The sequence below is a fragment of the Drosophila montana genome, unplaced genomic scaffold (assembly GCF_035044405.1).
Source record: "Drosophila montana isolate Dmon_TW-CO22-7 unplaced genomic scaffold, ASM3504440v1 contig_3325_1, whole genome shotgun sequence".
NCBI classification, from domain to species: Eukaryota; Metazoa; Arthropoda; class Insecta; order Diptera; family Drosophilidae; genus Drosophila; species Drosophila montana.
The window spans coordinates 71,151-84,922 of record NW_026998209.1 but is presented as its reverse complement, the minus strand read 5'-3'; the positions used below and the strand labels follow the sequence as shown (position 1 = coordinate 84,922).

The 13,772-nt window shown below is 41.3% G+C and overlaps 1 protein-coding gene across 1 annotated transcript; it reads left to right on the top strand.

Annotated features, from left to right (window-relative positions):
• The first annotated feature begins 273 nt into the window (after positions 1 to 273).
• On the top strand, positions 274 to 10,674 carry dy (dusky). Its single transcript, XM_064691057.1, has 5 exons — positions 274 to 367; positions 972 to 1,138; positions 4,607 to 4,714; positions 8,645 to 8,930; positions 9,011 to 10,674. Exons 1-5 carry the CDS (start codon positions 274 to 276, stop codon positions 10,639 to 10,641), a joined length of 2,286 nt encoding a protein of 761 aa, XP_064547127.1. The 3' UTR covers positions 10,642 to 10,674.
• The last annotated feature ends 3,098 nt before the right edge of the window (positions 10,675 to 13,772 follow it).

Genomic DNA, 13,772 nt, shown 5'->3' with positions numbered 1-13,772 from the left:
ATAGATAAGTCATTGATGAGTGTATTGATAGATATATTAGGGGCAGAAGCTGATCTCGGGGAAGATTAGAATATCCTAATATGATGATTTGTTAGTCTGGTGCATTTAGGAGTTTGACATTCAGCAGGAACATATATCTTTCGCATGGCTATTTCGTACCAATTGAACGCGTTTGGTTCCACTGTGCAACATTCAACATCAATTGGCCTGCTCAGGCTGTAACGCAACCAGAGCAACTGCAGCGGAGTACAGTGAACACTGGAACGACGGGAAATGGGGCTGCAGACGGAGTCGGAGGTGGAGACGCAGACGGAGATGGAGACGGAGATGGAGACGGAGATGTGGAGCGGACAGCGTCATCGCCATTGTCGCTGCTGGCCAAAGCTAAAACCAAACCAAATGCGAAAATATTTTATGGAAAAGTGGAACAATCGATTAAGCAGTACAACAACAATACGAAATGAAAACCAAGCCAAGAAGCAGCAGCAGCAGCAGCAACAGATGCTGCAGCTGTTATTAGGGCAGAGAGCGGAGCAATAAATACCCACATATGAAATGCTCGAAAACCCACCCAGAAGGGCATTTGGTGCACCTACAAGCAGCGCACTTGATTGATGCGGCACGACAGCAAAAACAATGAGGCAGCAGCAGCAGCAGCGGCAGCAACTGCGATGGCAATTGGCGGTGCGGCTGGTGGTGCGGTGCATAGAAAGTGCAAACAGTTTTGAGGACTTGTCCAGCGATGCGTCTGCAACTGAAAGTTGCCCCGTCTGCCCAGTATAAACAAACAGACGAATGGGGAAACCGATTGCCGCTGACAACAAACGCATGCCACGAGCAACAGCGGCAGCAGCAGCGACGGCGACGGCGGCGGCAACATCAGCCGGCAAAGCCGATACCGATACCGATACCGATAGCGATACCGATAGCGATACCGATACCGCAATGCCGTATTTGTATTCGTGTCTCAGTGTCTCACTTTTTGCTGCCCATCAATGTAAAGAAGAAATTTCGCCGTCAACAGCAGCAGCGGCAGCAGCAGCGACAGCGGCAGCAGCGCGGCGGCGTCGGCAGCGCTGCTTGCCTCGTGGCGGTCGGCGGCGTTGCGCATGCGAAGTGTTTCGCTACGAGAAAGCAGGTGGATGCAGCATTCGGCGCTTAACCACGGCGCGAACCAGACGCGTTTCTTGCCGCTCTTGCTGACCAAGTCGCCAGACACTCACAAAATCCAATCAACAGCAAATTACCAAAAACAATTTGCAGAAAAATTATTATTACAAAATACGGCCAAAACCACAACAATCGACTGCAAACATTCTTTTGGCCAAGTGCGACTTTTTTTTTTGTTCTAAATAAAACCCAAAAACAAAACAAAACAAAACAAAACAAGGCAAAAACTCCGGTGCGTGTGTGCTTTGCGTGTGTGTGTGTGTGCTCGAACGCGCGTGTCCTTTATTTATTTTTGTTTCTTTGTTTTTTTTTTCTCAATTTTATTTGTTCGTTTTTGGCATCATATTTTTGTTGTTGTTATTTTTTTAAATATATATATATTTTTTTGTAAAATAAACTGTGTGCACCTCGTTAATTGGCCGCGTGCAACTCGAACTGCGACAACAACAACAACAACTGCAATTGGCAGCTACCGAGCGGCAACATTGTCAACAACAGCAACAACAACAACGAAGATAAACAACAACAGCAACAACAACTAACAACAACAACAGCTGCTTTCGAAAGTCGCATCGAGCACATCCTGTTGGTCGGCATTGCATCAAAATTGGAATTGGAGCCGAGCTCTTGTGGCATAGGTAAGCGGCAGCAAGTGTGGCATCGGGCAACCCGCCACACACAATTGGGGCCAGTGGGTGCAGTCGAACAGCCCAACTCCACACTCCACACTCCAGACTCCACACTCCAGACTCCAGACTTGACTTAGATCTGATTCAGTGATTGTATAATCGAATTGTCTCAAAGCCTGGTCGAAGCAGGATCAATCGAATTATTCACTTAGTTTGCAGCAAAACTGTTTTCAAGTTTTTTTTTTCGAAAATATTTGACACACATTTAGAGTTTGGGGGCCCTGTTTTTTTTTTTTATAAATAATTTGAGAAACAAACTAAAGAAATTAATCTAAAAAAATAAAATAAAACAATATTTCAATAGAGTCCAAATAATTCTTAATTTTTGTCATATTAGCGAAATTTACAAATATTTAAAAGTATTACATTCATATGTTATATTATATATCATAAATTATTTATTAAATATTATATAATATCTAATTTATATATATCATATATCATATATCATATACTATAATATAATATCTTTTAAATACAAAATATTTTGTGTGCAATATCTTGTTTAAGTATTGTATTAGGATTATCTGAATATCTGTCTAAAATCTACCATCTATCTATATATTCATATCTGAACACACAAACTATTGTCTAGGTGGAATAATACCTTATCTATATGTAGATTGGCAAAAGTTCTCATCTGATAGCTACGCATATGAGTTCAATATATAATATATCATATTATATATATTATATGATATTACTTTATCCACTTTTAAGGGGGAGTTATTTTATAGGTACGACCTTGATTTCTTTGAATTGTCTTTGTTTAAATCTTTGAGAACTTCTGCTTTATGTTTTTTGATTGTATCTCGATTGTTTTTGTTTTTATAAATATATCATATATATATTGTGTATATATATGTATATGACTCAAAACAATCTAGATACAATAAAAATCAAAAGAAAATTCAGGATCAAATACCAGGATACGGCTACGATTGCTGTAATATCTGAGTCGTGTTATTTCTAAATTTTGACCATTTTATGGCATTTTATATATTTCCGCAATAATAGCAATTACTTTTGGATAATATCATCAAATGTAGTTTATTTTTTTTGGAATATTACAGATATAGATAGTAATTATATGACGACTATTCGAGTTAGATTCAAAAATGTTTTAGTTTTAGGAATTATATTAAAACGACTTTGACATTAATAAAGAATAACTTTATATTGGTTTAGAACAAACAAGAAAATTAACAGTTTAATAACAGATACAGAACAGATATAGTATATATATATATATTTAAAACTAATCTCTATAAAATTAATTATATATCATAATTTTATAGATAGATATATATATATATATACATATCATATATCTAATTTTAATTTTATAGAGTTTAGTTTTTAGTTCAGTTTCCAACATTAAATGTGATATACTATATCATACACATGGATAACACATTCTTGAGCTTCCTTTGAGTTGAGATTTCAAATAATGTCACTTGTCCAAGTGGAATTTGGGTGGAATACGAGTGCTCGTCTTCCTTTTCTCGCTATATCTTCATCGTATATGGCCATACTTATTATGGCCATGTCATTCCGTCCTCTCTCTCCCCCCCCCTCTAACTCTCTTTACTTCCTTCATCTACCGTCTGTCTTTTGCCTGATCTACTGAAAGTGGCCGAGTCTTCAGTCTTCAGTCTTCAGTCTTCAGTCGACAGTCGACAGTCTTCCGTCTTCAAAGCTGAGTCTTGCAGTTTGTCAGTCTTGAAGTTTTCTAATTGCTCGACTCGTATTTGTCTTGGGCCTGTTGACGTTGACCCAATTGGCTGATGGAACACATTATTAACACATTTCACCTCGCCAGCACCTGACCAGGTGAATAAGTTGTCATTAAAGAGCTGCTGTTGCTGCTGCTTCTTCTGCTGCTGCTTCTTCTTCTCGCCGCCTGTCACTTGTTTTTTGATGCTTTTTCTCTTCTTGTCTTTACTTTCATTTTGGTTGCCCAATGGGCAGATAAGTTTTCAATTTGGGGCGTGGCAGCAGCACTAAGTACCTGCTGTAAGTGTAGGGTACGGGTAGGGGCAGGCGCTAGGGGCGGGCGCTAGGGGCTAGGGAAGAGGTGAAACTAATTGTCAGCAACATGAGAGCATGAATAAATGTCAAATCAATCAAACGAATCAGTCAATCAGTCAATCAGTCAAGCGGCATTTTAACTGTAAAATTAATAGCAATAAATTATAATTAACCGAGACACCAACACACACCAACACACACACGCACAGTGAACACACCTGAAAGCGAAAACGACAATAATAAATAATAATACTATTAACAACAAACAACAGCAGCAGCGACAACATTTGTGAAAAGCTACAAAGTAAACACTTTCTAGTGTTTCAACAATTGTTGTTGCGGCTGCTGCGGCTGCTGCTGCTTCTTCTTCTTCTTCTGCTTGCCACATTTCATTTCATTTGCTTTCCAACAACAATATATTGCAGGCAACAGCAACAGCAGCAACAGCAGCAACAAAAGCGCGCACATGTCAGCAAAAATAACGTATTAATTGCAGTTTATGCACATCAACAACAACAATAAAAGCAGCCAACAACAAACAACAACAACAAGCAACAACAACAAGCAACAACAACAACAACGTGCCAGCTAGCAACATGCAGCGACAACAGCAACACTCACAGCAACAGCATAAACAGCAGCCGCAACAACACCGACAACAACAACAACAACAACAACAACAACCGCAACAACAACAACAGCCAAATATCTTAAAGCAACAACAGCAACAACAACAACAACAACAAATGCGTTCCCAAAGCTGTCGACAACGTCTGGGGATCAAAAAGATTTGGCTGCCGCTTATCATTTTCCTTTCACTGCAGGTGAGCAACAACAACAACAACGACAATAACAACAACAACAACAACAACAACAACAGCAACAACAACAGCATAAGCTCCTTTTCATCTGCCACACACATAATTTCAATCAATTGTAGCTAACGCCAAGCAGCAACAACAACAATGACAACAACAAGTGCAATAAATAATTGGCAATTCAACAAGTTCGATAAATATCGATAATTATCGATAATCATCGATAAGCGCCTTTGTGTGCGAAGTGAAAGAGCTTTCGACTTATCGAGCTTTAAAGCAGCTTTAAATGGTATCCGCTTTCATTTTTAATTCCCGCAATGAAAGAATTGTAAGAATCCAAAAGTTAAATTAATTTTTTGAAAAGTCGTAGATTAAATATCCTGGCAGACATAGGCACAATCTTGGCTCATTATTTTTAACAAGATTTTGCTTGTTTTTAGTTTGACAAGTTCGATAATTATCGATAATCATCGATAAGCGCCTTTGTGTGCGAAGTGCAAGAGCTTTCGACTTATCGAACTTTTAAGCAGCTTTAAGTTGTATCCATTTTCATTTAAGTTAGCTTTGAAATTTCGTAGATTAAATATGCTGGCAGACATAGACACAATCTTGGATCGTGAGTTAACTTTCAAACGATTATTATTCCCATGTCAGCTAAATGATAAAGTGGTTGGGTTCTCCAGAAAAGGATTATGGATATACACAGTTATCCTAAGGCCTGAATATATGATATGAGTGTAAAGTATATCATCTAGCTAGCTCCTTAGTTCCCTATGGAGTATCAAAGAATCGATTACAAATCGATTATTTGCAGTTAATGAACGATTTAAGTCAGTGTTGCCTTTAAATTGACATGCTGAAATAGTTTCTTTATATTTTCGATATGCGCTTCTTCTTTCATCGATTACCCATGAAAATAAAAACTATGGTCGATAGTTATCCGATAATTGGTTATCGATTGGAGATTTGCTTTGAGAGTCGATAGTTGATCGATAATTGGTTATCGATTGGAGATTTGCTTTGAGAGTCGATAGTTGATCGATAATTGGTTATTGATTGGAGATTTGCTTTGATAGTCGATAGTTGATCGATAATTGCTTATCGATTGGAGATTTGATTTGAGAGTCGATAGTTTATCGATAATTGGTTATCGATTGGAGATTTGCTTGGATAGTCGGTAGTTGATCGATAATTGGTTATCGATTGGAGATTTGCTTTGATATTTTTCGATAAGTTGTTTGTTTTCTTTGAGTACAGGGTTTTCGCAGATTCGAGCTGTTATGTAAGGTATTCAAACTGTGTCAAAATCTTGCAAATATGCCTACAAATTTAGCCATAATTGCCAGCTAATAAGAGAGATCCATATTTAGATCAGGCTAATAATGTGCTATATGGTATAATAATACTTAAAATCAATTAGATTCTGTTGTTTTTATGATATAAAATATTTACAAAGACATACGATTCTTTTGCCTTGTCATATGTTATCGATCAGACCAAATCGATATATGAAGATTGATTCAACTGAACAATGAGCTATGTTTTGTACATCTTCTCATGATTTCCATTCAACATACATATCTTCCTCACAAGCTCTTAGAAAGCAAAGATTTGGCTGTTTATCGCATCAAGTGGGCGTCCGCGTTCCATGTTCCCCATTCCACGTTCCCCGTTCCGCGTTCCCCGTTCCGCGTTCCTCGTTCCGCGTTCCTCATGGCCAGGTCTATGACACAATTGAAACGTGGGCTCGAAAATGATTTCCCTTTCCTTGGCTGCACGATTGCTTCAACAGCCGCTGGCAAAAAACTCTTCCTTTTTTTTCGGGTTTTTTTTCCCAGCCTCAGCTGCGTTCAACTTTGAACCATCGGCCAGATCTTGTCCAGGCTTTTGTGTGCTGCCAAGCAAAAAAAACAAAAAAATTTAAAAGATTTTCGCATTCTGCTGCTGCTGCTGTCGACGCTTTTTCACGTTTACTTTCTCTCGGAGCCGGAGCCGGAGCCGAAGCCGAGGCCAGACGGCAACTCGACATTTCAGCATTGGTCGAGGTCAAGATTAACAACAACAGCCGGCATTGGCTTTGCCTTTGGCTTTGGCTTTGTCTTTGGTTCCGTCTTTAGCTCCGGCTGTGGCTGCCGCATCATTAGTTGTCGCATTAGCAGCTGCTACAACTGCTGCAACATCAACAACAACAACAGCAGCTCACGACTTTTCGCCAAAATGGAAAACTTGGCACACATTTCTATTAACGCAGTCGCTGGCCTTCTGACAACAACCCCAACCCCTCCCCTCCCCTCGCCACCCGCTCCGCCTGCCTTGCGCCCACACAGCTGTTGCCGGCCCTCTCGCCGAGCTCTTGACGCCGCTCGGCGGCATCGCGTTCTATCGCATTGCGGAAACGGATCACGTGCATCAACAAAATCTAAAAACGAAATGAAACCAAAGCCGCATCCCATCTCGCTCACCAACCGCCCTTCATCCCCCCTCCTCCTCCTCCTCCACCCCCCCCGCTCCCACCTCACGGCATTGCCTGCTTCCTAGCTGCCATCTCGTTATTATTCATGGTCGTCGTCCATGGGCTGCTCCAAATCACGTTCCCGCTGCCGACCTGGCATGCAAAACTTATTTGTTTTTTGTTTTTTTTTTTTTTTTTGATATTTTTAGAATTTGTTTTTTGGAACTCGTTCGCCAATCTATCGCAGTGTATGTCTGTTTTTTGTTTTTTTTGTTACTGTCGTCTGCCGCCTGGGCATCATCACTTTCTACCTTAAACAGGATTGGGGCAGGATGCCGCCGCGTAGCAAGTCGCGCTGATTATGTGACATCCCCATTGAAGCCGTTGCCGATGCCGTTGCCGATGCTGGGAGAAAGTTGTTTTGGGCCCGCGGCACAGTTTGGTCCAAAGCAAATACTTGGCCTGGCTCTCTGGCCAGCTGGCCAGATAGACAGTCTGGCATTTACAGTGTCTGCCAAATGTTAACATCGCTTCTACACTTGCCTCATCCTCTTCCTCTTCCTCCCTCTCTCCCCCTGTCTGAAAAGACAAAAAAAATTTATACATATATTGCAAAGTGAATACTGTAATAGATTATTAATTCTATAATATTCTTGTTAGTCAACGAGTTAACATTTTCGATTCGCTAAACTTAAGAAACCAAATCGAATAGCTATTTATCTATTTATCTATCTATCTATCTATCTGTCTATCTGCAAGGATATTTAATCTTTAGAGAAACTCTTTCTTTCCGTTTAGTTGCAGTATTATGTTTGGCCTTAATCGAGAAATATTGATAATATTATAATTAAATAATATTACAATATATTTAATTAGCTGCCGCGAGGTTACAAAATTAATACAAAAATTATGTTAAATTTTAGAAAATCAACTTCAGAGCGAAAAAAGAAAAGGTTTAGAAAATATTTTCTCAGTCGAGGATTTGTTGGATTGTACACGATCAACTAATTACCTTGCCTTGGATGCGAAACGAGATCCATCCAAGTGTTCCATCCGGTTCTGTGCTGCTCCCCGTTTCTAGCCTTGACATCGTTTTGGCCAAGGCGGATCTCTGGGCCAATTGGGTCGCTTCAGATGCTAACACAAAGAAAGAAAGAAAGAAAGAAGAAAGAAGATATACTAAAAAAGTGAAATTGTTACACTTTGCGCTGTTCTCCTTTGTTGTTGTTGTTGTTGTTGGTTTTCCTTATGCAATTGAATCGCAAGTCGCATCCGCCATTCGCCAGTTGCCAATTGGCATGCGGCATGCGGCATGCGGCATGCGACATGTGGCTGCTCCCATTGTACTTAGTTGAAATTCTTGCCACGCGGTCTGCGTGTGTGTGTGTGTGTGTGTGTGTGTGTGTGTGTGGCAGCTAATTAATGCGAACAAGGTCTGCTTCTTTCTGTTTTGCTGACCCATTTGTTTTTGTGTTGCTCTGCAGCTCGCTTTGATCCGCGCGGATGAGGTTGAGGTGGTGAAGGCAATCGCTGGCGGCGGCAACGATGAGCTCTCCATGGGACTCAGCGAGCAAGACAATGAGGTCGATCAAATGGCGCTCGAATCGGAACAGGAACAACAGCAGCAGCAGCAGCAGCAGCAGCTACAACAACAACAACAGCAGCAGCAGCAGCAGCAGCAGCAACAATCCGTCTCGGGGCCCAAGGTGCAGGTGCATTACCAGCACAATGGCCCGCCGCAGGCACCACCCGGCCTCAGCCTGGGCCTGGGCCCAGCTAGAAGTAAGTGTGCAGCAAAAGCAGGAAACCAGCAAAGCACTTAACCTAAGCTAATCACAATTCCAATGCAGGCAACAACCATCAGAACATACCGATGAGCTTTGGCCAGCCCTTTGGACCGCCGCCGCCGCCGGGCGCACAATTCTATAAGGGACCACCGCCGCCGGCACCACAGCGACCACCACCGCCGCCTCTCCAAGTGCAGCACCAGCACCAGCAGCAGCAGGTGCAGCAGCAGGTGCAACAGGTGCAGGTGCAATCGCTGCCCGATCTGAGCGTGGGCGCATCGAGCAACAACGAGATCTGGGCGTCGCCCGTTCAGGATATGCCCAAGATTGTATCGCTGGACGTGAAGTGCGAGAAGAGCGGCATGAAGGTCTTTGTGCAGTTCGACAAACCCTTCAATGGCATCGTCTTCTCCAAGGGCCACTACAGCAACATGAACTGTGTGCATCTGCCGTCCGGCCTGGGCCGCAGCTCGGCCAGCTTCGATATTGGACTACACGAATGCGGCACCGCCGGCAACACCGACAACTATAATCAAGGATATGGACATGAGGCTGGCGGCGTTGGTGCCGGCGCTGGCACCTACTTTGAGAACATCATTGTCATCCAGTACGATCCGCAGGTGCAGGAGGTGTGGGATCAGGCGCGCAAGCTGCGCTGCACATGGCACGATCAGTACGAGAAGAGCGTCACCTTCCGGCCGTTCCCGGTGGACATGCTGGATGTGGTGCGGGCCGACTTTGCCGGCGACAATGTTGGCTGCTGGATGCAAATCCAGGTGGGCAAGGGTCCCTGGGCCTCGGAGGTGTCTGGCCTGGTGAAAATTGGCCAGACCATGACCATGGTGCTGGCCATCAAGGACGATGACTCCAAATTTGATATGCTTGTGCGCAACTGTGTCGCCCACGATGGCAAACGTGCGCCCATCCAGCTGGTGGATCAGCGCGGCTGCGTCACCCGACCCAAGCTGATGTCCCGCTTCACAAAGATCAAGAACTTCGGTGCGTCCGCCTCGGTGCTGTCGTATGCCCACTTCCAGGCGTTCAAGTTTCCCGACTCGATGGAGGTGCACTTCCAGTGCACCATACAGATCTGTCGCTACCATTGCCCGGATCAGTGCAGCGCCGAGACAAATCTGCAGGATGTGCACCATCTGCAGGTGGGGCCCGAGTCGCAGTATGGCCCGCCGCCGCAGCTCCATGTCGATGCCTATCATGTGGCCAGTGCCATTGGCAAGCGACGCGACGAGCGACGCGTCCAGCGACGGGCACGCGCCGTAGCCGACACCACGGAGCAGGTGGGCCTCAATCGCATCATCAAGGTGGTTTCCTCCGGTGATCTGACCTTTGCCATTGACGAGCAGGCGGCAGGCAACGGCAACGGCAACGGCACCAACGGCAGCAACACATTGCCCCAGACCATGGTGTTCCCGGTGCGGGAGGAGGGACTCATTTGCATGACAACGCCGGGCTTTGCCATTACGCTAATCGTGCTGCTTGGCATTTTGGTCACATCGTGCCTCATCTCGGCGGTGCTCTACGTACGACTGCGGCCCTTCTCCAGCTTCGCCGCCAAGGAGCGCGCCGTCGCTTTTACGAATCCACAGCTGGCGGCAGCCGCCCTGCCCGTCATCCATCTGCCATCGCCGGCCGATGCACTGCCGGGCACGCTCTCCAAGAAGCGGGCGCTCTCATGAGCGACACGTTCGGTATGATCCAATTCCGTTTCCGATTCCTTCCGCCTCCCGCCTTCCGCCTGAACTAGTTTGGGCCATCAAGTTTGCTAATTGCTATTAATTAGTTGAATTTTTGTCACAAATTTACAATTATTATATAGTTCATGCCGTTAACTGGGTTTCCCCGTTTCCCCATCTCCACAAATTTCAACAATTTTCCAACACTATCAACTGAATTCTAACCCATGCTCATTCTTCCTTTCTCTCCCTCTGTTGGTGGTAGTCAATTAAAAAAAAAAAAAAGATGAAGATTTAACACAATTTATAATATGCTCTAGTTTAAGTCTAGGTTCTACTTTAAATCGGTGCTAAGCCAATGTTCACAGTTCAAACATATGGCCAATCTGGCAACTCTATCAGCTCTGTCCCTTTCATGCAGCTGTCTCTCTTGCTTTCCTACTCTCTTCAGGTTCATGCTCACGGTTAGTTAGAGTTAAGCAGGTGTGGCAACGCCATGTATTAGCCTGGCAATTGTCGATGCTGCCATATGTGCAACGTACAGCAAGGTGGCAAGGCTGTCAGCTGTTCAAATATTTACCAATTGGTTCAATCATCAGACTTGCAAAGTCCATGCTAAACTTGCTGATTACTTTAACGGGCAGTTGAGCAATCGGACCCACATGTTATAGACTCTTCCTAAGACTATCTTAATACATATATGTACTTACAATATGCTTATACTTATATGCACGCATTAGACATAAATGTGTGCGTGTATTTCAATTAGTCACTAAATATTTTAAGTGTTTTAAACTTAGTCTAAGCTCCGGATTCGATTCTTTGATCCTTGATTTACCATCTGGTTAATTTATTATTGTTGCCTCACATGGAGCGTATCTTATTCATACTTTTATTTATTTATTTATTTATTTATTTTACCACCTAGTTGAATCCGACAAAACCTGTTTTTTATTACGAGTATTTGTTTTTTTTTTGTTTTTTTTTTTTATATTAATATTATTATTATTATTATTATAATTGTAATTCCTGCAAACAGAGAAGGAAATTAAGCTAACAACGTATTCAATAAATCGTTTATAACAACACATATCGGGCAATTTAATCGAATTCCTTAGCTGAGTTCTTACATAACCTTTATATCCAATTATCTATTTACTTGTTTACGAAATGTACGAATTACAAATACAGCATTGCATGTATGTACGAGCAAAACCAATAAACGACAATTATAAAAGAGTTATAAGTATTATGTTGTTTTATTTAGTTCTATTACGATCCAACATGATCAAGCTCTGAGTTTTTTACCAAATTTAGGTGTGACCAATTGTTATTAAATCCCCATCAGATTTACCAAGGTGGCAACCCTGCAAGGCGCATTCCTAACCGCCTAAATGCATGCAGCGAAAATTAGGCTTATTACAATCCAAGGTATGTAAACATCTTTTAAATTTCGCGCGTCATTTGAAAATAATAAAGCGAATATATTTTGTATTTTCGAGTTCTGCTAAAAAAAAGCAAGATCCAAAATCGATACTTATCGATATTATGTTCATGTAGAAATATCGATAAACTGATCAAATCGGATGATGATGCAGAAATATCGATAAAATGAAGAGAGGAAAAACGTTCTGCGCATAGAAAAATATATACAAAATGTTAAGTCTCAAGTCTGTTGGTTTTGTTTTCAAGTTAAGTTTCTATCATTCATTTGGCGCGGACAACGCCGGTTAAATTCTTACAGTTTTAAATTAAAGACGCATCATTTATCATATTTATAGTATATTTAATCTTAACTATAAGTATTTATTTTGTTTTTGCATTTAGTTCATTACAATTGTCAGAGTTTTCTTTAGCTTTACGAGTATTAATTAAAAAAAATGTTAATTAAATAAAGATTGTATTAATTATTTGGCCTTGACAACCGATTTGCATTTGTTGTTGTTTTGTTTTTTGTTTTTTTTTTTGTGGTTTTGTTTTCATTTGTTTTGTTGATTCAATTTCTCTAATAATAATTTACTAATTGTTTAAATAGGTAATAAATACATAAGGCCAAATTCACATAGTTCAGAAATATGGAATTCAAATTTCAGACAAAAGAAAATCATGCCAAAAGTATACGTACATATATATATATATATGCACTATATATGCCGTATTGCTGATCTATGTGAATTTAGATGTATGAAAAAGTTGAATTGAAAATTTTATCTAAAATTTCGCTTAAAATTTGCTAAACGCCGCATTCGAATGACTTGTTGATGGATATTTGAAATATTTCAGAAAATTGTCTCGAATATTATGCGATTTTCTGTTTAGTTTAGATTCGATTCTTATAGAGTGTAAGGTTAATAAATAAATAAGTGTCCCCTAACTTTAGTCATGTGCGTTGATCTATTTAGAAATACGTTTATATATTGGGCAAACTCTATTGTTATTTGTATTCTTCGTTTATGTTATTGCAGATTTTACGACTAAATGCACCCAGTAAAAAAAATACACATAAATAAATAAATATTATGCAGCACCAAAAAAAAAAAAAAATTAACACTTGAGCGGGACATTGAACGCATCTCTCTATCTGGATCAGTTGGATCAGTTGGGTACCAACCAATTGCCTTCAAGTATTGCCATGTTGCCCGTTTCAGCTGACGAGAGCAAAAAACTAACGAGTAAGAAACTAACGAGTGGCCGAATACGTGTTCCATTCCACATTGTCCCTGTGGCCAGCTAGCGCATGAATCAATTCATGCTTCAGTCCATTCGCTTTTCTCACTTTCAGAGCTTTCATTCCATCTGTTTGTCAAATATGAGCCGAAGCATGTTCAAGTTTGATCGATTTCTTCTAGCTAACGACTGAATAAATGAACGAATGCAGGTTCCATTCCATTATGTTTCTGTTCTCTAACTAACGAATGAGTGGAAAACTAAATTCCGTTTTGTTCCTGCTCTCTTTCTCTCTGTTACTAACTAACAAATTTGGACATCTGCGGATTTGTGTTTCGGTTTCCGTTCTGTTTCTTATGCTCCATTCTATTTTGTTTCTATTTTGATTCTTGATCTTAAGGAAAGTGAAGAGAGCATGAACCATTCCATTCCATTCCATTCTGTTTCTACTCGATTGTGCATGTTCC

What these genes read in the sequence shown, in the direction of transcription:
- dy (XM_064691057.1), top strand. Translation starts at nt 274, where the DNA reads ATGGGGCTGCAGACGGAGTCGGAGGTGGAGACGCAGACGGAGATGGAG. An exon ending in CGGACAGCGTCATCGCCATT is followed by an intron (nt 368 to 971) that starts GTCGCTGCTGGC and finishes TTCGTGTCTCAG; the next exon opens with TGTCTCACTTTTTGCTGCCC. An exon ending in GTTTCGCTACGAGAAAGCAG is followed by an intron (nt 1,139 to 4,606) that starts GTGGATGCAGCA and finishes AATATCTTAAAG; the next exon opens with CAACAACAGCAACAACAACA.